Source organism: Biomphalaria glabrata, chromosome 6 (assembly GCF_947242115.1).
Source record: "Biomphalaria glabrata chromosome 6, xgBioGlab47.1, whole genome shotgun sequence".
Taxonomy (NCBI): Eukaryota; Metazoa; Mollusca; class Gastropoda; family Planorbidae; genus Biomphalaria; species Biomphalaria glabrata.
Genome location: NC_074716.1, coordinates 32,959,144 through 32,983,671, shown reverse-complemented (window position 1 = coordinate 32,983,671; position 24,528 = coordinate 32,959,144). Strand labels below are relative to the sequence as shown.

At 38.4% G+C, this 24,528-nt stretch overlaps 1 protein-coding gene across 5 annotated transcripts in view; it reads left to right on the top strand.

Annotated features, from left to right (window-relative positions):
- Nucleotides 1-24,528, top strand: part of LOC106057893 (uncharacterized) — a 144,748-nt gene that overhangs the window by 98,799 nt on the left and 21,421 nt on the right. For 4 of the 5 annotated variants that reach the window (XR_008778342.1, XM_056031794.1, XM_056031796.1 and 1 more), the window contains exons 5-8: nucleotides 5,749-5,792; nucleotides 9,279-9,314; nucleotides 11,827-11,940; nucleotides 12,349-12,452. Coding sequence is in view for 4 of the 5 variants with exons in the window: in XM_056031794.1 (XP_055887769.1) it covers nucleotides 5,749-5,792; nucleotides 9,279-9,314; nucleotides 11,827-11,940; nucleotides 12,349-12,452 (298 nt within the window). In the remaining variant the exon portion in view is untranslated. The remainder of the gene's footprint in view (nucleotides 1-5,748; nucleotides 5,793-9,278; nucleotides 9,315-11,826; nucleotides 11,941-12,348; nucleotides 12,453-24,528) is intronic. The other variant, XM_056031795.1, reaches the window with a different exon arrangement.

The window sequence follows — 24,528 nt, the reverse complement described above, 5'->3', positions numbered from 1 at the left end:
TATCCAAAAGCATTTTTTACATAAATTAGTTCCTGATATCTACAGATTTCCTGGCGAACATTCTTTCATTAGACATTACCAAATGGTTACACATTAACACATCTCTCTTCTGTCACGTCTGAGTCTATTCCTAGGCCTAGGTCTAAAACTCTTACTGAACTCTAAGATGATAAAACTTCTTTTCGCAAAGATAGTTTTATGCTTTAACACATAAACATACTAATTATTGTCCATTCATTTCATATTTTAATCAAATTAACATTCAAATTTGTTTTTCTAAAGCATTTTAATACATTCGTTCGCTGTTCGCTAAAGCTGCGTAGCCGTGTTGAGATAGGCCTATATAAATTCATTCATGAAAAAAGGTCACGCATGCGCAGCACAGAACTCTAGATTAGTGTAGATTTAGATCTACGTCTACCTCAAGATCTACTTTATACTTTATACACATGAACGTCTACCTCAAGATCTACTTTATACTTTATACACATGAACATACAAAATTTAGTATATTCATCTCAAATTTTAATCAAATATATGTAGGCCTTCAAGCAAATGTTTTAATTTGAAAAAAAAATGGATTTAATTAAGCCTATTAGCTATTTTGATTTGATAGCTTCATTCACACTATTTTTACATTGACACATTCGCTTTACTTATTACATTATTATTTCGTGTAATTGTTTACAAAACACTCTCAGTGACTATATCGAAAGTAATGCGCAAATAAAGACCCGCGGGTCGCGGGTAACATATGTCTAGTCTTATATAATACAGACGTTAGTTAAAAAAAGAAGATGACTACGTCCTACGCGTCATCCATTTAGTCATGCATGTTAACCAATAACCTAAATTCTACTAAGTCACTGGTTTTCCTGGCTAACTGAAGCAACGAATTCCATGCTATAATAGCACTAGCAAAGAAGGAGTATTTGTACAAATGTGTCCTAGCATATGGAACGAGAAATGTGCCTTTATCTTTGTGTCTTTCAGAGTATTTTATTAAATTTTGTTTTTGTATTTGAAGATTATGGTTCAGTGTTTTATGTATAGTTGCTACTTTACTTTTGAATCTCCTCGTCCCATATGCTAGGACAAATTTGTACAAATACTCCTTCTTCCCTAATGCTATTAGAGCATGGAATGGGTACCAGAGTCACACTACAAGATATTTTTTTTTGCATCGACATAGTTAAGATATCGGTATTATATTTTTACATTTACATAGCTAAGATTTAATATTTTTTTTACATATGTGAATGTCTTTTTCATATTTTAAAATCAACATAGCTTAGTCATTCTATCTTTTACATTAATATAGTTATGGTTTTATATTTTTCATTAACATAGATATGGTATTAGGTTTCTATAATTAGCATAGCTATATTATTTTATTTTTCCATTGAGGTCCACATAGTATAGGATGTTTACGTCAACATAGGTATTAACATAGCTAAAGTATTATATTCTTACTTAAACATAGCTAAGATAGCGGTATTATATTTTTACATTAAGATGATTAACACATGTTTATCGAATAATGAAATCACATTTATAAAAATTATTATCGATTTAAAAATTCAATTCTTTTTATTTTGCATCGTCAAGTTTCTTTAATGCATCATTCAGTTGATGAATTAAAGAAAAAAAAAAAAGACTTAATTATATAAATGGATTTTCTCCCCTTTTCACTTTCATCTTTATTTTGTAAGTTCAGCTCCAATATTGAGACGAAGCCAGAAGTTTCCTGCGTGTTGATTTATTTTTTTAAATTTGTGTTTCCACTCGGGCTGCTCCTGCATGTGGCTCGATGTAAGAGGAAACAGAACTAGTGAACGAATCTTTCAGCCAATTTGAGACATACAGGCCGATCAAAACGAGGTTGTTTTTGTTTTCTTCTAAGTACTTCTCCGTCCGAGCCAACTAGCGAGGGACGTATGTAAGTGCAGTAAGTAACTCTGGTTTCTCTCACTCTACAGGAAGTGCTTTACTTCGACACGGAATGAGAATATTGAGCTGGATTTTGAAAGACTATTAAAAACTAAATCAATTTTGTTTTGGCTCCTCGTCTCTTTGGTGTGTAAGTGTTGACCTGGTTGTTCCATTGAGTGGAGTGAATTATAGAGCGCCACACTTTTGATGTTCTATAGTATCTATAAGTTCAAGTGCGAGTGGACTTTCAAGTAATCGAGAGCTTCACTTCCGGTCCAATATTTTCAATGTTTATGTTTTCACTAACCTATGAAGAGGATGTTGTCAAGATTAGTGACGTACAGTAGTGCACGTGTTGATGTGATATCTAAATACTAGGTCTCTAAGATTCCGTTCTAGACTAATCGGATGGTTTCAAAGGTTGTTTCCTTCGTATGTATAGCTGTAGGTCTTTTCTGTTTCTGAATGATACGTTGATTTATTCCATGTATATTTATAGCAATACAAAGTGTTCCGTCGCTTGTCACATGCTGGGTATTAATGACCTTGAGTTATTTTTAAATAAAAAGTGTTTAGATTCCATTGATTAATGTCGTGTCAGAGCATGTCGTCTGCTCAGGCCAAACGAGGATGGTATTGAACATGTATCCTCCCCCCCCCCCCCCCCCTTTCCGGTTTGCCTTTTTTCCCCACTTCCCGTCTTAACGAGATGAGCCGCTGTATTGAGGCGAGGGAATAGCGAGGGATTAGAACGAAGAGTGTCTACTCCACAGGAGGGGGGGGGGGGGGGATGGCAAGGTGCTGCTTTAGGAATCAAATAACAGCTAATTAATTCTGTATCATTAACCGTACCATATTATAACATTGGCTTACGCTTACTGAACTGTCATTGGTAGTCAAGTATCTGTCATTGGTAGTCAATTATCTGTCATTGGTAGTCAATTATCTGTCATTGGTAGTCAATTATCTGTCATTGGCTTCACACATTTTTTAAATTCCTTCCTCGTGACTTTAGTGTTTGTACACTGTGTTGGCTCCTGACTCTATTGTCAGAGCCGGCGCAAACAGAAACGGGTCCTTGCTACGAGCCAGACGTTTGTTGAGTCAGGCAGATGGAAGCTTCCATAGGTCTAGAGTTCTAATGTTGAGTCAGGCAGATGGAGGCTTCCATAGGTCTAGTGTTCTAATGTTGAGTCAGGCAGATGGAGGCAAGCTTCCATAGGTCTAGAGTTCTAATGTTGAGTCAGGCAGATGGAGGCTTCCATAGGTCTAGAGTTCTAATGTTGAGTCAGGCAGATGGAGGTAAGCTTCCATGGGTCTAGAGTTCTAATGTTGAGTCAGGCAGATGGAGGCAAGCTTCCATAGGTCTAGTGTTCTAATGTTGAGTCAGGCAGATGGAGGCAAGCTTCCATAGGTCTAGAGTTCTAATGTTGAGTCAGGCAGATGGAGGCAAGCTTCCATAGGTCTAGAGTTCTAATGTTGAGTCAGGCAGATGGAGGCTTCCATAGGTCTAGAGTTCTAATGTTGAGTCAGATGGAGGCAAGCTTCCATAGGTCTAGAGTTCTAATGTTGAGTCAGGCAGATGGAGGCTTCCATAGGTTTAGTGTTCTAATGTTGAGTCAGGCAGATGGAGGCTTCCATAGGTCTAGAGTTCCAAGAGGCATACATTCATCTCTTATGGCAAGAAGAAGAGGAACAAGAGTGAAATTGCGTGTCTTAAAAAAAGCAGGGACAAAAAGTACTACTCTAAATTTACATACTTTAGGTTGTCCCAGGTCCTGATGTTGTACACTTACTCCAGCCTACCGTCAGTGGACAGCACTGTCCTTACCACACGTTCCACTAAGTCCTCTTGGTTTGTCTTCTTTTGTTCAGTTAATGTATCTTTGTCTGGTTTGTCTGCCCTTGACGTAAGAGCGTAGAGATCTTTTTGTGTCCTTCTTTTGATCTATCCATCGGTCAGACGAATCAAAAATCTTTCAAGACTCTCTGTTTGTGATGGTCAGAAATGGACTGGATAGTAGTGGTTGTGTGTGTGTGGAATGGGGGGGGGGGAAGTCTATTGTGAACGGGAAATGCAAATTTGCCCAAGATTGATTTTTTTCCCTCTTCTCTCCCTTTTCTTTCGTACTCCAGTTTTCAAGTATCGACCGAGTGCAGCCCTCAGCCTCAGCTCGTACGAGTCCAACAGAGCGAGACACGGGAGGAACAAAAAAATAAACATAAGAGAATGGTGCGATGTGGATAATGGCGAGTGGACTGGAGAGGTAGAGGCTTGGGTGTCTCAAAAGGGGGGGGGGGAATAATGTTAGTATGGTCTTCACTCTCCAGTCCAGCATGAAGTTAAAATTTGTTTCAGTCTTTCATTATCTTCCAGAGGTCACGATGACCATTAATGACAAGTTACGAGAACCGAGCAGATCTGCTAGTGACCAAAACCCTAAAAAAGATTAACAGAATAATCTGTTGTTAAATACATGACTGTTCTCTGAAAGGAAATAATTATTAATAGCACCACCCTGTTATATCAACCGAGGGGATAGTGACAACTGACCTCTAAGACACATTTGAAGACCCAAAGATGCCTAAGTAGATCCTCGTTAACTGTCAGGGGGCAGTATTGCTGCAGACCTGTCACATCATCAGAAAATTACTCAGTGGGCACTGTTAAGTGTTAACTAAGCTAGAGCCTGGTAGTGCCAGAGAATGAAAATTAATTCATCTCTACAATAATAATAATTAAAATAATACTATCTTTATTCTCTATTTCTTGAATATAAAGTGCAGAGTTGCACGATGTCATGGAACTAGTTTGTTGTGTCAGTATGTAGGGACTATACTCACACGTCACCTCAGAAACATTGGAATACATGATTTGTTGGAGTTTCAGAAATCAAGTTCATCACAGCAATCTGCCCTTAGTTTACTCACTTATTATGTTCTACTTCATTACTTCCGGTTGAAGAGAAAGTAAAGAAAATGTATCGAGCAATGTAAGGGCGATGTTGTGGGGGTGGGGGAGGACGAATGAATGTTTAGGGGATAGTATTGAAATATATAAAATAGAGGAGCAATAGTCACGGGCGCCATTTAAATTTTACAGTCATAGTTATTGGTACCACGATATTCATGTCACAACTGATCATTTCTTGCTTTTTATTTTACATCACATCTAGGAGTGATTTCAATCTAGTACAGCCAATCACACACACACACACACACACACACATACCACTAATTCTAGTAGCTGATTATATCTTAATTTTAACATTCTCTTGAGCTGCACTGAAAAACTAACTGGCTTGGAAAACTCGTAAAATGCCAATGTGCTTTTACTCTCTCGAGGACAACCTACTATTTTAAAAACTATAGCGCTTAACAGGGCAAATAAATCAAAGTTCAATACACAAGCTGTCTACAAGCCAAACACCGGAACTAATAGGGTTTAGTTTATTTTTAGATTTGCCTCCATCAGGATTTCGTCATTTGTAATGTAGTGCAAAAATGTTCGTAAAATACAATGAAGGATTGTGGGATACAAGTCAGCAGGCTTGGTTTGATAGTTATTGACAAAATAGCACCATATTCTTTCGACTTTGTTATTGGTAATATGAATGAATATCAGCAGGGACTTGTGCCAATTACACTGGTGAGCTATATTATCAGTTGAACTGTATTCTACTGTCACCACGCGCGTTGTGATGATATATTGTATACTTGTTCCATTAATTATATAACTTTGAAAAAAAAATCGAAAAATACATTAGTCCAGTTTCTATTGATGATAATTAATTTTGAATGTTCTTTTCTTTTCAGACTTGACCCCACAGCTCACCAGAATTATGTGGCGTTGGACGGTGGTAAGTTGTTTCTTTGATTGTTCCAGTACATCAAAGTGAATGTGATATAAGATACGAGTCATTGTAGTCATCTACACGAAGCTTGACTGAGGGTTGTAACTAGGGGAAAAAACGCTTTCATTGTGATGGAGATAGACTTTGAGAACAAGATTATCTACTGAAATGCTGTGTCATGTGGAAAAAAGTCTCACATTCAAATTATTTCTTTATTGGCTTTAAAAACTAAAATAATCAAGAGTTGCGTACTCTTAGTAAGTCGGGATTAGAACGAGCGTGCGTGTCTGCTCTTTGTACAAGCAAACTTCTTCAGCCAGCCACCTACCCTTCCCAAGTGTCTCAATCTGACCAAGTGACCACAGAGACTAATCGAGCTACTCGACATACTATTTCAGAGGGTCTCGCTATTGCCCTGCTTGGAGGGGGGGGGGGGGGCTGAAGGAAAAATACGTGCTGAAATAGTGGAAAACTGGAAAATGACTCCCCCCCCCCCCTTTCTTTTTTCCACACATTTGCCAGAGACCATCCGTAGCCTCCGAGTCACAATTGAATATTAAATAACTAATAACTAAAGGAGATTAAATAATGGAATAGACATCTCCACGTGTCGTTTAACCTTGGCACATATTGTGTTTGTGTTTAAGGACATAAGTTTTGTTGCACATTTCAACTCGTACTATTTTCTTATTTAGAGATATTGCTCAATGTTTCTCAAACTTTATTTCAAGTAGCACATCAACACAGTTACATCAATACACTAGCTGCCAGGTCTTGCGGTTTGCGCGCTGGACTGTCGTTCGGATTTATCGACGGTCGAGGGTTCAAACCCTGCCCGCTCCCATCCCCCGTCGTCCTGCGGGAGGTTTGGACTAGGAAGTAAACTATCTTCAACTCTGAAGGAACATCCGAAACATGTAAAACAAAAATTTTACAACAAACATCAGAAATTTGATATACGGAAAATTGTATCAGCCTTTTATATACAACAACAACAAAGTTTTAAGAAACGAAAAAAACAACAACAACAACAACTGTAATCTATTGGTGGGATTTTAACTCTCCCAAACAGCGCACTTAAAAAATGTGGGTCAGTGAGAAATAATCAGTTTCTGGTTTATTTTACAAGTCATTCTGGTGCCAAGAAAGGAGGTTCTCATAATGTTTTGGCGTGTTTCTGTTGCCCTCGTCCGAATGAATTTGTTTATGTCTGTATTATTACTTAGTTAATAATAGAGTTAAAAAAGCATTTCGAGTGTTATAAATTTCTCCACGACAACTCTGAGGTTTCATTCCTTGCATTCAATGTGTCTCAATGTTTCAATGTCCTGATCAAGTCTATACGAAGTGGCCACAAACTCAAGTGCTGGGGATGTCTCAATGTTTCAATGTCCTGATCAAGTCTATACGAAGTGGCCACAAACTCAAGTGCAAGTGATGTCTGAATGTTTCAATGTCCTGATCAAGTCTAAACGAAGTGTCCACAAACTCAAGTGCTAGTGATGTCTGAATGTTTCAATGTCCTGATCAAGTCTATACGAAGTGGCCTCAAACTCAAGTGCAAGTGATGTCTGAATGTTTCAATGTCCTGATCAAGTTTATACGAAGTGGCCACAAACTCAAGTGCTGGTGATGTCTGAATGTTTCAATGTCCTGATCAAGTCTATACGAAGTGGCCACAAATTCAAGTGATAATGATGTCTGAATGTTTCAATGTCCTGATCAAGTTTATACGAAGTGGCCACAAACTCAAGTGCTGGTGATGTCTGAATGTTTCAATGTCCTGATCAAGTCTATACGAAGTGGCCACAAACTCAAGTGCTAGTGATGTCTGAATGTTTCAATGTCCTGATCAAGTCTATACGAAGTGGCCACAAACTCAAGTGCTGGTGATGTCTGAATGTTTCAATGTCCTGATCAAGTCTATACGAAGTGACCACAAACTCAAGTGCTAGTGATGTCTGAATGTTTCAATGTCCTGATCAAGTCTATACGAAGTGGCCACAAACTGAAGTGCTAATGATGTCTGAATGTTTCAATGTCCTGATCAAGTTTATACGAAGTGGCCACAAACTCAAGTGCTAATGATGTCTGAATGTTTCAATGTCCTGATCAAGTCTATACGAAGTGGCCACAAACTCAAGTGCTGGTGATGTCTGAATGTTTCAATGTCCTGATCAAGTCTATACGAAGTGGACACAAACTCAAGTGCTGGTGATGTCCGAATGTTTCAATGTCCTGATCAAGTCTATACGAAGTGGCCAGAAAATCAAGTGCTAATGATGCAGGCCCTTGCTAAATACATTTTCAGGTCATGTCATCTAGTCTATTTCGATCATAGACATAACAGTTGAGTCTTATATACTTATAGATTTGGAATCATCTCCATCATATATATATATCAACAATCAGCACATATCTGTCTGTTGGGTCGTGATGTAATTCTGGAATTTAACCAACTTTATCTTGACGGAACATATTTATATTTGTTTTAAATGAAGGATTGCCTAATGTGCATCAGTCTTTCTGTGATTAAGCATAAAATTGCTTATGCCAACAAAATACACATTTTTTTTATGTAAAAAAAAAAGTTCTTGTTCACGGGAGTAAAATTACAAAACTTGTTGCTTGAAATCGAAAAAAAAACAAAAAAACTTTCGATGTCCACCTTGGCTTTGGATAGATACGTTCAGTTTCATTGGATTAGATCAGGACATGTCATGTGTGCAAGCGTGGTAACCGAGTGGTTAAGCGAGTGCCTTCCGCTCTAGGTTCGAATCTCGGTAAAGTCTGGGATTTTTAATTTCGGGATTTTTAGGTTGCCCCTGAGTCCACCCAACTTTTTAGTTGGGCAAGGTAAAGGCGGTTGGTCGTTGTGTTGGCCACATGACACTCTGCTCGTTAACCGTTAGCCAAAGAAACAAATGAACTTGGCATCATTTTCCCTATAGACTGCATGGTCTGAAAGGGAAGCTTTACGTTACTTAAACACACAAAACACTAAATATGTTTGATAGATTTGCAATGGCACTGAAACACACTTGAGTTCATGTTAGACTTTCAACCAAACACAACAAACATTGTCTATAGACGTCTATCGAATGAAATACAGACCTCAATGTAGGCAATGTGAACTCACGTAGAGACGCAATGATAAACTTTCCAATTGGCTTCCTATTTGGATGTTTTATTTATCATTAAACATAGCCACAGTTTTACATAGAGAGTAGATGTCGTGTAGTCATTAGAGCACTCAGTGCTTAAAATTAGGCCGAAACGTTGAATAACTTGAGAAGCCTTTGGATAGCCTCTAATTGATTGCGAGACGTCCAATAGTTGATTCTGAACTAGGGCGTCCCCCCCCCCCCCCCCCGAGCCTATACTTTCAAGAATTGATGTCAATACTATTTTGTTTTCCTTATTTACTTTATGTGCACTTGAATTTTATATTTCATTTTTTGTTGCTGTGTATTTTTGTATTCTCACTTCTAGGTGTATGTTGTATATTTCCTCGAAAAATCATCAGAGGTACTAGACTGGCATGAGTTGTTTTTTTTCTTCTTCTGCTTAACAGACACTTTTGTTGCTTGCTCACTTCATTTGCTTGTATTTAACTTCACGCTTTAACTAGTTCAAGGTCACTACTGCTACCATAAAATAAAACCTTAACCTTGACATTTGCAAAATCTTAAAATTATATAACGAGTTGTTGTTTTTTTTAATTTACAATTAGTTTTATTTTTAGCAGACCTTGACCTATTTACTTTCTCATTGATCTTTCGTTCGTTTCAGTTTCTTCTGGTTGAACATTTGTTTCCCTTGGTCACCATTTAGTTCACCATCGAACTGAAATTTACAAATAAAGTGAAATGTTCTAAAACATAATCACTGACAGGAATTGTAATTGAACGTGACCCTGCCCCCACCCACCTTTTCTATCACTCCTCCTACCTCAAGTTAGCAAGTAAATACCTAGATCTAAATCTTGAGTGGACTAACATCACGTGTCGTCCATTTCATTCCTAGAGATTTAAAAAAATCTCCGTATAAAATCCGAGACTGGTGTCGAGGCTAGCTTGATAATAGAGTTCTTCTAATACGTACATCTATTGACTTTATTTACTTGGGATACTTAGACATTGCTATCTATTGACCTTATTTACTTGGGATACTTAGACATTGCTATCTTTTGACTTTATTTACTTGGGATACTTAGGCATTGCTATCTATTGACTTTATTTACTTTGGATACTTAGACATTGTTATCTATTGTTTGGAGAATAATCACAAGGATACAAAAGTGGTGAAATGTTTTGCTAGAGAGAAGATAGTTGGAAAGTTTTCATCTTTAAAATATAATTTATTTTGTAATCTTTTTGAGCGTGGAGGCCATTTACATTTTTTTTTGTTGACTTGTTGATTGTGTTAATTGTTAGTTTCTTCTTTCTTCTATCTAATAGTCTCATTAACGTTATAGATTCAGCGAAAACCTGCCAGTTGAAACCAGACTATTTCCTTTGCTTACTTCTTTGCTTAACATTTTAACATCAAAGCGGCTAGATCTAGAACAAATACTGGCGACTTTAAAAAAATCTATGCCCACATTGGCGCCTATGCCAAAGTAGGAAACTTAACGGCGAGTCTGGTTGTTTCACTAAATCTCGTCTGAAAATCTGCCGACTTTTGGCGCCACCTTGCAGGCGGTGAAAATACCGATGTTGCAAACTGAGTTCTTTCTGCGCCATGACTTGGTCTGCCTACCGCTGCCTACCGCTGCCTACCCTACCGCTGCCTACCGCTTGCAGAAAGTCGTAAACAAAACAACTGTGCTTTCCCCTCACTGCTAACCATCCTCTCGTACCACTGCCTCCTGCGCCCCTGACAGCCTCATTATGCACCCTAGAGCTTAACATATTTACTGCTTGGGCATAGAGAATCTTGCTCACTGAGCGCATCTAACCTTTGAACTTTGAATAACATTTTCATTTCATGCACTTATTGACTCTATTTAACCAGAAAACATGAAACTTCCCGTTGTCTTGTCACCCGTCTAATGTAGTCCACTACATAGACACGTCACGTCATTGTTTTAGTTAGTGATAAGCTACAAGCATGGCAACAAACAAGTTTTAGTCACTAAAGTTATTTTTTAAATATAATAAAGTAATAAAAGAGTTGTTTTTAATTTTAAATATTCAAATTATCGAAAGAAACTTTAAAAAATACTTCTCATATTAATATTTCTGTAAGAATTATACTGTCAGTTAGTACCAATAGCTATGGCCTCTTAATGCATTTTGACCTACTTATTTTACATTCATGTATATAAAACTTTTATTTTCTGCATTAAAATGAGAATGTGACACTTTGAAGATCTAGTTTTTTTAAATTTATTTAGATTATTTTGTTTTCATACGATTTCATTCTTTGTTATTTCAACTTCTGCTCTTCAGATTTTGACCAACCAAATGTTACATAACTAGAGAATGAAATTAAAACAAAACATTAAATCCAACTGCAACAAAATAAAAAGATACATATCTCATGTTTTTACTTTCTTCTGTGTGACCTTTCACCCGCCCACAAGAGAATATTGGTGTTGTCAAGCTGCCTGTGGTATCAGTAAAGAAGTTCAGTTCTAAGGTGGACAACATCCATTGATTCTGATGTTTTATAAGCTACGGCGTAGCCACGTAAAGCAACTCATTCTTCCTTCTTATCGGTGTTCTCGTTATCTTGTTGATAACTAGATCTTTATCTGAGATGAACTACGCAAGGGTTTGAACATCAGGCAGTCGCCATAGAGGGTTTTCTCTATAGTCTAGAGGTCATTGTCTTGTTTGGGCCTCGGTCTTAGAACCTGAGGACATTGGCCTTTTTCTTTCTGTCAACTCTAGGGATATGCTTTCTTCATCCGTTGAGTGGTGGTCAATTTTTCCCACACACACGCACACACAGACTGTCTCACTGTAACACTTGGATAAACCAGCTCAGCACCAGGCTGTAATTGTTGTTCTTTTTGTGTGTGTATATCTGACAGACTCCGGTGGAGCGCACGAAGACAAAAAGAAGAGCGGGTCAGTGTTTGGGCGATTTCTTCGAAACATCGGTTTCCGGCGGTCAAGCAGGAAGGGTACTTACAAGCAGCATCAAGGTAAAGTAGCCACCTGGTTAGAGCAGCCTTCTTCTAGCCCCGTCAAATATCTAATCCTAGTCCACACTGTGTCTTTTACTTCTTGATGAGCACATTGAAATTAGAAGGAAATGAAATGTATTATTTCGTTTTTTTTTAGTTATTATTGTACACTACATTACTCCATTTGTTAGGTGTTAGGCACTTCCGTCCTGTCATTCTGTATGCAACCATATTGTTTTAGACCTTCCCTAACACCCCCCACCGCCGAAAAAAAAAATTAATACATTTTGGTCGCCATCTCCAATAGTTTTATAAATTTAATCCTCTGTTACTTAAAAAAAAACACGTAACATATGTGATAAAACATTTGACTCAACAGGTTTCAATGCGTTTTTTTTTTTTAAGTGTCTGACCTTGACATTTCAGGTGACCTCAACGCCTACGAGATAAGTATGAGCGACGAGGACAGGATGGCTCTCATGATTCTAGTCAAAGAAGGCAAGATCAGTACACAGACAGCCTTAGCAGTGGTGAGTGCTCGTCATTTCCGGTATCTACGCGCATGCGTGCCTGCGTATGTTTTGAGTCTTCTATGTACTCTCTGATAATGAAATGTATTTATTTTTTATTTCGTTAAAGAACGGAAGAAATGGAGTCAGTGGTTCTGGACATAAGAAGCGGTTAGTTTCCACCTATACTTTGATGTCAGAGATTTCTGTTGTCACAGGATACATTCTTAAGTGTAGTGAGCCTGGAAAGTCATTACTGCTTTTGTCGACTAAAATTTTTTTCTCATTCTATGAGTGTGCATCCATCGATGTAGTCTATGCGTACAAAACTTAACCTATTCGGGGCAGTCATTGGCCTTAGACTCAGAAACTTGGTACAGCTTTAGTGATATGCGATATTATATTCTTGAATGCTTTTCAAGTAGCAAATAGTTGTTCTAGAGTTTACCTTGATATAAGGTGTGCCAATTACCTGATGTACTTCCACGTGAAGTTTTCACTTCAGACATTGCTTCTGTCTGCTTGGAAAAAAACAAAACAAGAATTGAAGTCGATTTGTAAACAAAGATTATGTTTCTTGATTTAGATTCTGCCATTTCTCTTCATGTTTAATTTGCTGAGTTTGACCTTATCATGATTCTGTCTGTAGATCTATGGCCCGATTTCCTCTGGGGAAAGGAGAAGTGAGACATGAAGGAGATGGACATGTTTGCGTGTTGTTTGGATTAGGCAGATTGAGACTCTAAAATGAATGTTGTATTTGCGTGTGGTCATAACTCTGGTCATCCCAGTCAATATCTTTTGAAATCAAGGGTCATCTCTGGTCAGTTGTAAATCGAGGATTTGGGTTTAGCAGTTATTTTGTCTTCCCAATTCGCTTGTTCCCATCTCTCTCTCTCTCTTTCTCTCTCTCTCTCTCTCTAATAAACATTGTTCTCTCCACTGTCTCTCCATTCTCGTCTCTCCGTTTCCCAGTTACGCTGCAACGTGGTCTTGTTGACAGAAACTATTATGTTGGAAGAAGACAGACAAAAGTATCAACTTTTGAAGGTTCAGTGCAACTCGTATATCACAAAGCCAGTGTGTGAGCCTCGTGTCGAGGGCCACACTTTCAATAAGTACAGGAAGATGCTGGAGGAAGAAAGTGCTGCGCTAATTTAGCCCCCCCCCCCCCCCCCCCGTGAGAGAGCATTCAATAATGGTGACAAATTTGTAGTCTTTAAACAAAGGAAACAGCACAGTCATATAGAAACAACTTTTTAACTGTTTAGTGGAACAAAGGAAACAGAATAGTCTTGTTTAAACAACTTTTTAACTATTTAGAGCCATATTGTTGTTATTTTCGTGGAAAGAATTTTAAAAACTATTTATCTTCTAGATTATTCTAGAACATCTTTCAAGTTTAATCAACACTGTAGCCCAGTTTATTAGTTTTCGTTCTCTGACTTTGAAAATTATTTACTAATAGACATGGTTACATTGAGAAGTTTCACAGTGCATTAGGAAACAAGCCAAATACATTTCTATTTCGAATAAACCAAGAAACATCAGCGACACACACACACACACACAGATTCATGAGCATTCGTACACCAAAAACAAAGCCATGAATCATAAAGCGAGTCTATTGTCTGAAGGTTTTCGCGCCACGATTTTCCACGGAAATTCCTTTCGTCGCATTGAATCAGACCGCGGCAAAATTTAAAACATCTGTTGCTCCGCGTGGATTTTCCCATGGTTGATATGGAGGCCATTTCGTCTTAGCTTTGTTGTCTCATTAGAACATCGCATGGTTTTCATCGTTCTAGTTTTAATGTGCCATTTCCCAACGTTGGTCGTGCAATGACCTCCTCTGACTTCATGTACGAATATGTCTAGATCTAGCGAAGATTTGAAGATATGGGATATTCTTGAGGGAAAAAAAACAACCCATAGAACTTTGTATTTATTAAAATATGAATCACTGCAGAAAACAAAACAAAACACTTTGCTCCAAAGCTTGTAATGGTCAGCCCTTCAACACTACTGGTCAAGGGCATTGCCTCCACGGCACAGCAAACCAATCTAATCACACACACACACAGAAAATACCTCCAATCTAACAACCTAAATGCTCTACCATTCATCTGTCTCTTTTTTTTAATTCTTACTTTGATTGGTCACGTAGAGAAACACATGGCGGTGAATGCCCCAGTTATTTTATCCCCAATAACAATGCCATTCACGTAACTTCCGGTCATCTTGGGTGATAATGGTCACGTAGACTGACACCTTTTCTGGCGCAATTTTGGTTAACAAAAGCCTATTTCCGTTCCGGAAGTGAATCTATTTAGGTCAATGTGCTCAAGGCTGCTGAACCGTTTCAAAGGGATCCAAAACACTAATCATTTTCCCCCTTGAATTATCTAATACCCCTTTTAGAAACTTAACAATGGCGAGCAGCTTATAAAAACAAAAAGCGATTCAAACCTATTTGAGTTTCAGTGGAGTTTGTGACATCTCATTGTCACTCAGACCCTCACACACACACGCATACACATTTAAAATGAAAGGGAACAAGAAAGTCTCTTAAAATCTTGAAAAAAAAAGATAGTAGTTGAAGTTTCTGGGACATTGTTGTAAAATGAAGTGGTACAAATGTAAACATATAGATCTAGAGCAAAGGTTCTCAAACTTTTTCAGTTCAAGGACCCCATACCCATACGATATTAGCGGACACCCGACGGCCGACGCAGCTTGATTTATCTGCCCGAATCGCATATTTGTAAAGGCGCTGGCCTAAACCCAACGGTGTGTTTTGCTTGGCGCTATTCGCAATGCCTTAATATTTGAATCCTTAAGATTTTTTTTCTTTCTGGTCAGCATTCTCTGGTGATGCTCCACAAGGGCAAGTTTAGCTGGCGCCGACCTTTAGCTTCAGGAACTTATGTTGTCTCATTCTGTAGTGTCTGGCTGTAAGGCGAAAAAAAAATATGCAGACATGCTGGCCAAAGATGGAAGTCGAAGAATGAACAAACAAATGAAAAATTCCTCTCTTCCCATAAACAAAATGAGGACTGTTATAAGCTATCCCGACATGACTAACGCACTTCAATTCAGTTCCTTGCCTCCATGACACTCTTGTTGCTCTTTTTCAGATTTCTGTGCATATGAAATATTTGTTCATAATCTAACGGTGGGCGTGCGAAAAACTTCTTTCAATGGGGGGATAAAGCAGAGAAATTGAAAGACCAACTTGTTTGGTTTTAAAAGCAGATACATTTTAAAGAACGACGTTGATTGGTTTGTAAAATAAGTAAACCTTATTTTCATTCGTGAAATACAATTCTATCACCTGACTGTTCACAATCAATGTTGTTTTGACAAGCTGCTGCCAACATAGAAAAGTTTAAACAGTAGTGAGGGGCGAGTTGATTATTAGTCCGCGGACCCCAGTTTGAGAACCTCTGATATAGAGTACGTTTTATTCTTTTTTTTTAAAATTATTTTGCTTGTTGTTGAACGTTGTTACATGCCCTCATGTATCTACTTGTGATGCTAACATTCTAGGTGTTACATGCCCTCATGTATCTATTTGTGGTGCTGACATTCTAGGTGTTACATGCCCTCATGTATCTATTTGTGATGCTGACACTCTAGGTGTTACATGCCCTCATGTATCTATTTGTGATGCTGACACTCTAGGTGGTGTTACATGCCCTCATGTATCTATTTGTGATGCTGACATTCTAGGTGTTACATGCCCTCGTGTATCTATTTGTGATGCTGACACTCTAGGTGGTGTTACATGCCCTCATGTATCTATTTGTGATGCTGACATTCTAGGTGTTACATGCCCTCGTGTATCTATTTGTGATGCTGACACTCTAGATGGTGTTACATGCCCTCATGTATCTATTTGTGATGCTGACACTCTAGGTGGTGTTACATGCCCTCATGTATCTATTTGTGATGCTGACACTCTAGGTGGTGTTACATGCCCTCATGTATCTATTTGTGATGTTGACATTCTAGGTGTTACATGCCCTCATGTATCTATTTGTGATGCTGACAATCTAGGTGTTACATGCCCTCATGTATCTATTTGTGATGCTGACACTCTAGGTGGTGTTACATGCCCTCATGTATCTATTTGTGATGCTGACACTCTAGGTGGTGTTACATGCCCTCATGTATCTATTTGTGATGCTGACACTCTAGGTGGTGTTACATGCCCTCATGTATCTATTTGTGATGCTGACACTCTAGGTGGTGTTACATGCCCTCATGTATCTATTTGTGATGCTGACACTCTAGGTGGTGTTACATGCCCTCATGTATCTATTTGTGATGCTGACACTCTAGGTGGTGTTACATGCCCTCATGTATCTATTTGTGATGCTGACACTCTAAGTGTTACATGCCCTCATGTATCTACTTGTGATGCTGACACTCTAGGTGGTGTTACATGCCCTCATGTATCTATTTGTTATGCTGACACTCTAGGTGTTACATGCCCTCATGTATCTATTTGTGATGCTGACACTCTAGGTGGTGTTACATGCCCTCATGTATCTATTTGTGATGCTGACATTCTAGGTGTTACATGCCCTCATGTATCTATTTGTGATGCTGACACTCTAGGTGGTGTTACATGCCCTCATGTATCTATTTGTGATGCTGACACTCTAGGTGTTACATGCCCTCATGTATCTATTTGTGATGCTGACACTCTAGGTGGTGTTACATGCCCTCATGTATCTATTTGTGATGCTGACATTCTAGGTGTTACATGCCCTCATGTATCTATTTGTGATGCTGACACTCTAGGTGGTGTTACATGCCCTCATGTATCTATTTGTGATGCTGACACTCTAGGTGGTGTTACATGCCCTCATGTATCTACTTGTGATGCTGACATTCTAGGTGTTACATGCCCTCATGTATCTATTTGTGTTGCTGACACTCTAGGTGGTGTTACATGTCCTCATGTATCTACTTGTGATGCTGACACTCTAGGTGGTGTTACATGCCCTCATGTATCTACTTGTGATGCTGACATTCTAGGTGTTACATGCCCTCATGTATCTATTTGTGATGCTGACACTCTAGGTGGTGTTACATGCCCTCATGTATCTATTTGTGATGCTGACATTCTAGGTGTTACATGCCCTCATGTATCTATTTGTGATGCTGACACTCTAGGTGGTGTTACATGCCCTCGTGTATCTATTTGTGATGCTGACACTCTAGGTGGTGTTACATGCCCTCATGTATCTATTTGTGATGCTGACATTCTAGGTGTTACATGCCCTCATGTATCTATTTGTGATGCTGACATTCTAGGTGTTGTCACTTTAAAAAATCTCCTCATCACCTTTTTGTTGGGGGGGGGGGGGGGGCGGGTGTATTTCATTTCTCTTGATGTCCAATACAACGAACTTTTTTTTTTTGCGTTTTTTCTTTTCCATGTGAAGACATTTTGTGTCGCAATTCTTTTCCTTCATTTTTACTTTCTACTTTTTATTATACTCTCGTTCTCTTTCCTTTTGCCTCTCTCTCTCTATCTCTCCTCCTCTCTCTCTCACTCTCTCTCATCGTCTGCTTTCCTTTCTCTTCTTTCATTTCTTACCTCCATTCTCACCATCTCGATCCCTTTCTTGACATTCTTTTTCTTTCTGTCGCCCACTCTCCTCATTCTCCTCTCTCCCCATCTCTCTCCTGTTCCACTCACACCCTCATTTATTTGATGACTTGATCTTTTTGAAAACCTGTTTTGTTGATGTTTCACTTCGCCTTATGCACAATGTTAAAACCAAGACCACTGACCTAGATATCTAATATATAAAGCAGAAAGTAAGACGTATATGTATATGTACATATCCTACATAGAAATCAAAACCGTTTGACCGATTTTGATAAAACTTGGCATAAATGTTTTGCGAAGTCCGTAGTGTACATTTACTACTACTACCCTAAAAATAGGCAAAAAGTACCTAATTGTATCTCTTTTAAAAATCTTTTTAACAAATCGGGTAAACCCGTTTTCACATTACTTTTATTTTCGTGGCAAAATAAATAAAATAAATGTGAAGGAAACATTCTCCATGTTTAATATAGAGCAGTGATTCCCAAAGTGGTCTATATAGACCCCTAGGGGTCTACGAAGACTTCCAAGGGGTCTACGAAAGTGAAAAAATTAATTGGGGGTCTATGAGATGTCTATAGGGGTCTACGATAGTGGATTTCATTTAAGCAGGTCATGACTTTAATTTTCACACCCCGTTAATGTAACAATTTCATACACTTATAAATAGATGAATAAATAATAATAATAACAATGATATTAACAATAATCTTTATTATCCATAAGGATTTACCAAGCAAATAAAGGTTTAAATAGCTAAATTTTGTCTACATGTAACTAATGTTTAACAAAAAGAAATCTAGATTTTACAGCGTTGATTATTTATTCCCTTGTCAAACAAGCGGTTGTCTAAGTGCTTTCTTATGACCATATGAAACCAATTACACTGGAGGATTATTTGAGATGATGCCACACGGATAAAAATATAAAAATGCGAAAAAAAAAAGTTCAGAATAGACCTGCAAAATCTATCTTCAACATCATAAAAGAGAAGATGGTGGTTTGTGAGCGTCTTTCAAGATCTCTTCACTTTTAGCCAAATACAGAGAACACTGTAAATAAAACATTGATTTTACCAGCTATTAAAGTAGTTTTAAAATCTGTTTCACAATAATCAACATCTGATATTATGAAACGAATTTCTATAAGTAACACTTCAGTTCAAGGGCACATCGGTGGGATGAGTTATAGCATTAAAGCTGCAAATTGCCTAATGGTCTTAATTTTTCCCAGGGTTGACCTACGAAACCTTTCCCATGTTTGGGTATAGCTGCAAGGCAGCAGAGTTTGAATTCTGTTTTCCTTCTGCTAGACGGGCTGCAAGCCAAGGCTAATGAGTCCTTCCTACCCAAAGCTTACTGGTTAAGCCACCAGTTACTCACCTTTGCCCCTTCTGTTGATGAAACCAGTTCCACGAACACAATATTTGAGCCACACGTGAAAGATCAATAAATACAAGAGAAACTGCTCTTTGCGAAAACTTTTAAAATGATATTTAAGGCAAATTAATTACTATTTAATGTTTGAAGGACTACTTCATAAAGCAACTAATTCCTATATGAAACATAGTATCCGTAGTAACGGATTATAAACGTGCAAAAATACCCAACAAAAACATATTCAGTGTGTTTGGTGATTCTAGCAATACATATTAATAGTTATTTTCATTTGTTTAAATTTGAATTTTTATCAATAAAAAAAATTAGATTTCTCTAACTTATGATGTACATTTTTTTACTCTTCGACTCAAAACAGTTAGAAATTAGTTTTAAAAATGGAGTTTATGAATTTGCAAAAATATAAATTAAGCAGGGAGTCTACCGAAAACCAGAAAACATGGCAAGGGGTCTACGAGACAAAAAAAGTTTGGGAACCACTGATATAGAGCTAACAATTCAAACCAGTAGATCAGAAATACCAAAAACTAAGGCCCGATAGTATATATCTATATCTATATATTCGAAGGTTTAGTTGTACCATTTTCTTCGCCAAAATAAAAGAGTCTTCATCTCTTAATGTCTTACTGGGTTTGAGAATTGGACGTTCTTATCACAAGCAATTATTTGCAGTGAAAATATTAGATTTGTTCTTTTAATAGCATTCCCACTAAATTGACCGCTCTTTTGAACTGCCGCTAAGAAAAAAATCGATTCTGACCGTTTGACCTGAGTGAAAACATAGTGGTTCATTTTTTTTTTTTTTAGTGTGGCACGATAGGAGAGAGAGGAGGGGGGGGGGAGAAAGAGAAAGGAGAGAGAGAGCTGCCGGGGGAGAAATATTACAAATGTGTGCTCCATTTTCTAAGCCCAATCTATAAGAATGAAAAGATGAACAACTAATGATAAAAGAAGCGAAAATTGTGTTGGCTATATTTAGTTCTCCGGGTTCAAATCCTGGGGAAGACTTGGATTTTTAATTTCGGAGTACACCCAGATTTATTGGACACATGACATGAGTTGGGGAAAAGTAAATGCGGTTGGTCGTTGTGCTGGTCACATGACACCCTCGTTAACCTTGGGCCAAAGAAACAGATGACCTTTACTTCATCTGCCCTATAGATCGCAAGGTCTGAAAGGCGACCTTTACCTTACTTTATATTTATTTAAAAGGTACAACTAGCTCGATATTCTGATAAAGAGGACTAAAGAGTCGTGTTTCAATAGGTAGTACTAATAATGATTGTCTTCAAGTCTGAAGATCAATGAGGAATCACAGTGCAACATTTCCCGTGGCCCCAGTTGTGAACTACATATATATAACCATTGTCCGCCCGTGGTCCCAGTAGTGAACTACATATATATAACCATTGTCCGCCCGTGGCCCCAGTAGTGAACTACATATATATAACCATTGTCCGCCGGTGGTCCCAGTAGTGAACTACATATATATAACCATTGTCCGCCGGTGGTCGAAGTAGATTTTGTTTTCGACTTTTGTTCCACTCGGTATTTGAACACCACTACCAGAGGCGGAGTACCTCCCTCCCCTTCTCTGTTCCACACACAAGCTAACCAGCGCCATCACACGTTGAAATGTATGTCTTTAACACTCACATTTTTGATCGTCATTCCGCCCTATTCAGCATCCGGTTATGTCAATGGAGTATGTGCTCGTGTTATCTACAAGTGTTCTCTCCCCTCATATACATCTTCAACCTTATCGCCCCCCCCCCCCACGCTCATACCCTATCGCCCCCCTGTCATACCCTATTCCCCCCCCCCCCCCGTTCATATATAAAACACGTTCTATTATGTTTTCAAACTCAAACCGTTGTATATAGTTTGGTTTATCTTCCCGAGTTAATCCACAGGAGTGAGTAGAAGGAACAGATAAGTTCTGAGGCTGGAGCGAGAGACACTGGGACGTGTGAGCGAGGCTAGAAAAGGGAAGGGGCGGCTGCGCTAGTATTGTTTTTCTGGTTTGTTGTCTTTTTTTTTTTTTGTTATCTTGTGACGTGTAGGCGAGATGGGCTGCATATGTTTTACTCATCAAACCTAGAACAAAAGTTTTCTTTCAGGCAAGATACTTTAAGGGCAAGTTATTTAGGCGCTGTGCCTATTTGCTAATTTTAGGGCAAGTTATTTTGACTTTGTGCTTCCTTGCAACTTTAAAGGCAAGTTTTTGTTTGTCTCTTTACCTATTCGCTACTATCAGGGCAATGTCTTACAATTTGAGTAGAAATACATTGAAGAAACACGTGACATCTCTTGAGTCTCGCTGATCTCACACTTCTCTTAAATCTGGGCCCAATCCAAATTGGAGATTATGTCAAACTAAGACTCTCTCTCTCTCTCTCTCTCTCTCTCTCTCTCTCTCTCTCTCTCTCTCTCTCTCTCTCATCTAGACTACAGAAAAAAAAAGAAAGAAAAAATAAGGTCAAGTTCAGGTGATTTGACATTTCTTTTGGTTACTGCCAATTTATTTTCATATTTAATGACATATAGTTCGATTCAATAGGGCGAAACAAGAAATCTCTACAAATGTTTTCAAGAATTTTTACGTTCATGGTTTAATTCAATTTTAATCACGCCTTATTAAAAACAAAAAGCAGTGTCGGTTGTAGATCTGTAGCCGCCATCGTCAAGATAACTTCATGCAGATAAATGTTACAGGCAATGGGCCGAGAAACAAGGGGAGGGAATCATTTATTTACCTAAAGAAATAAGGCGTGAGAAAGTCTGGTATGTTTATGTTGAAATCTCCTAAAGGTTAACATCAGGAAGATGCATGTTTTTTCCTCTTGTCTCATAATTATTCTCTCCCTTGGCTTTGTGAACGAAAAAAAAAAAAGGGGGAAATAATTCGTTTTGTACTCGCGGCCCTTAGATTGTATGTCTACCCTCCTGACCCTAGGTCCACAGTTCGGATGTTGAGTTTAAGACTCGCAGGGTGTCGGTTCCTCTTTCTGTCATACAACCCTCCCCCCCCCCCTTTTTTTTTTTTGATCTTCTCTTTCTTTGGTCTAACATTTCAGACCAATGACGCATTGCTGGTATGAGTGTAAGTACTTCGTGGCTAGGTATCTCTCGCTCTCTCATTTCACTCATTCTCCTATTCTTTCACACTATTTCTCTTGTTGACTTTCTCTCTTGCTTTCTTTCTATCTAGACCCTCAGTTTTTCCTTCTCTTCTTCCTTGCTCTCTCTCTCTCTCCTTTTCTTCACCTATCTCTTTTTCTGCCTTTTTCTTCCGCTATCTCTCCCACTTTCTCTCTCTCTCTCTCTCATCTTTAACTTAAATTCCTTTAATTTCATGTAGGAAGAAAAAGAAACAATGAGAAAAACAAAAGATGGACATGGTGGGGCAGGGAGGGTAGTCTGTGGTTAGGTTCTCTCTTGTGAGGGCTATTGTCAAGTGAATGTGGTGCCGGTATGTGAGCCCTCCCTCCACTGCTCGGCCTTGGTGAGATCCACACATAAGGGACACACACTGCACCCGATTTGTCGGCACCTGGGGTCTGTGTTGTAAGGTTCAGTCAGGACATAGTCGGCACCTCTCCCATCAAACGGGGGGGGGGGGGGGGGGTTTAAAATATTTTGCTCATCTTCTTTTTGTTGAGATTACAACAATGTTATATGCTGTCATGACTGACATTGTCATTGGCCTCATTGAGATTACAACAAAATGTTATATGCTGTCATTACTGACATTGTCATTGGCCTCATTTAGATTACAAACAATGTTATATGCTGTCATGATTGTCATTGGCCTCATTGAGATTACAAACAATGTTATATGCTGTCATGATTGTCATTGGCCTCATTGAGATTACAACAATGTTATATGCTGTCATGACTGACATTGTCATTGGCCTCATTGAGATTACAACAAAATGTTATATGCTGTCATGACTGACATTGTCATTGGCCTCATTGAGATTACAAACAATGTTATATGTTGTCATGACTGCCATTGTCATTGGCCTCGTTGAGATTACAACAATGTTATATGCTGTCATGACTGCCATTGTCATTGGCCTCATTGAGATTACAAACAATGTTATATGCTGTCATTACTGACATTGTCATTGGCCTCATTGAGATTACAACAATGTTATATGCTGTCATGACTGCCATTGTCATTGGCCTCATTGAGAAATGTTTCAATGTAAACAACAACTAACAATATTGATAGCCTAATTATCTTAATAGGCTAGATAACATTTTGATTCTTGACAGACTAGATTATATCTTAATTTCTGAGGCTCTTCGATTATTAAAAACACAGAGCAATTACGTGGTATGCTATAAAGCAGTATCCTTCTAAGCGAGCTCATTTAATCGTGTTTGTGTCATACTGAAGGTAAACCACGTGGGTAGTATCGCTCCCATATATTGGGGTGTTTGACCTGGAGTTGGTCTCTGAGCTGGCCAATGGTTGTCTCTTTTTTTCACGTTGTACACATACATCTCGGGGAACTGTGGGAGCAGATGGTCAGTTTCATCTTGATGGTCAATTCTCAACCAACACAAACTTGCCTGGTATATCACATGACGGTGTCGCTTTCTCTTTCTAGTGAAAACATCTTTGGACTTCGCACAATTTTGTTACACACTAGTCTCACACACACATTTTTTTGTTACACACTAGTCTCACACACACATTTTTTTACACACTAGTCTCACACACACATTTTTTTGTTACACACTAGTCTCAGACACACATTTTTTTTTACACACTTGTCTCACGCACACATTTTTTTGCTACACACTAGTCTCACACACACATTTTTTTGTTACACACTAGTCTCACACACACATTTTTTTTACACACTAGTCTCACACACACATTTTTTTTACACACTTGTCTCACACACATTTTTTGTTACACACTAGTCTCACACACACATTTTTTTGCTACACACTAGTCTCACACACACATTTTTTTGCTACACACTAGTCTCACACACACATTTTTTTGCTACACACTAGTCTCACACACACATTTTTTTGTTACAAACTTATCTCACAC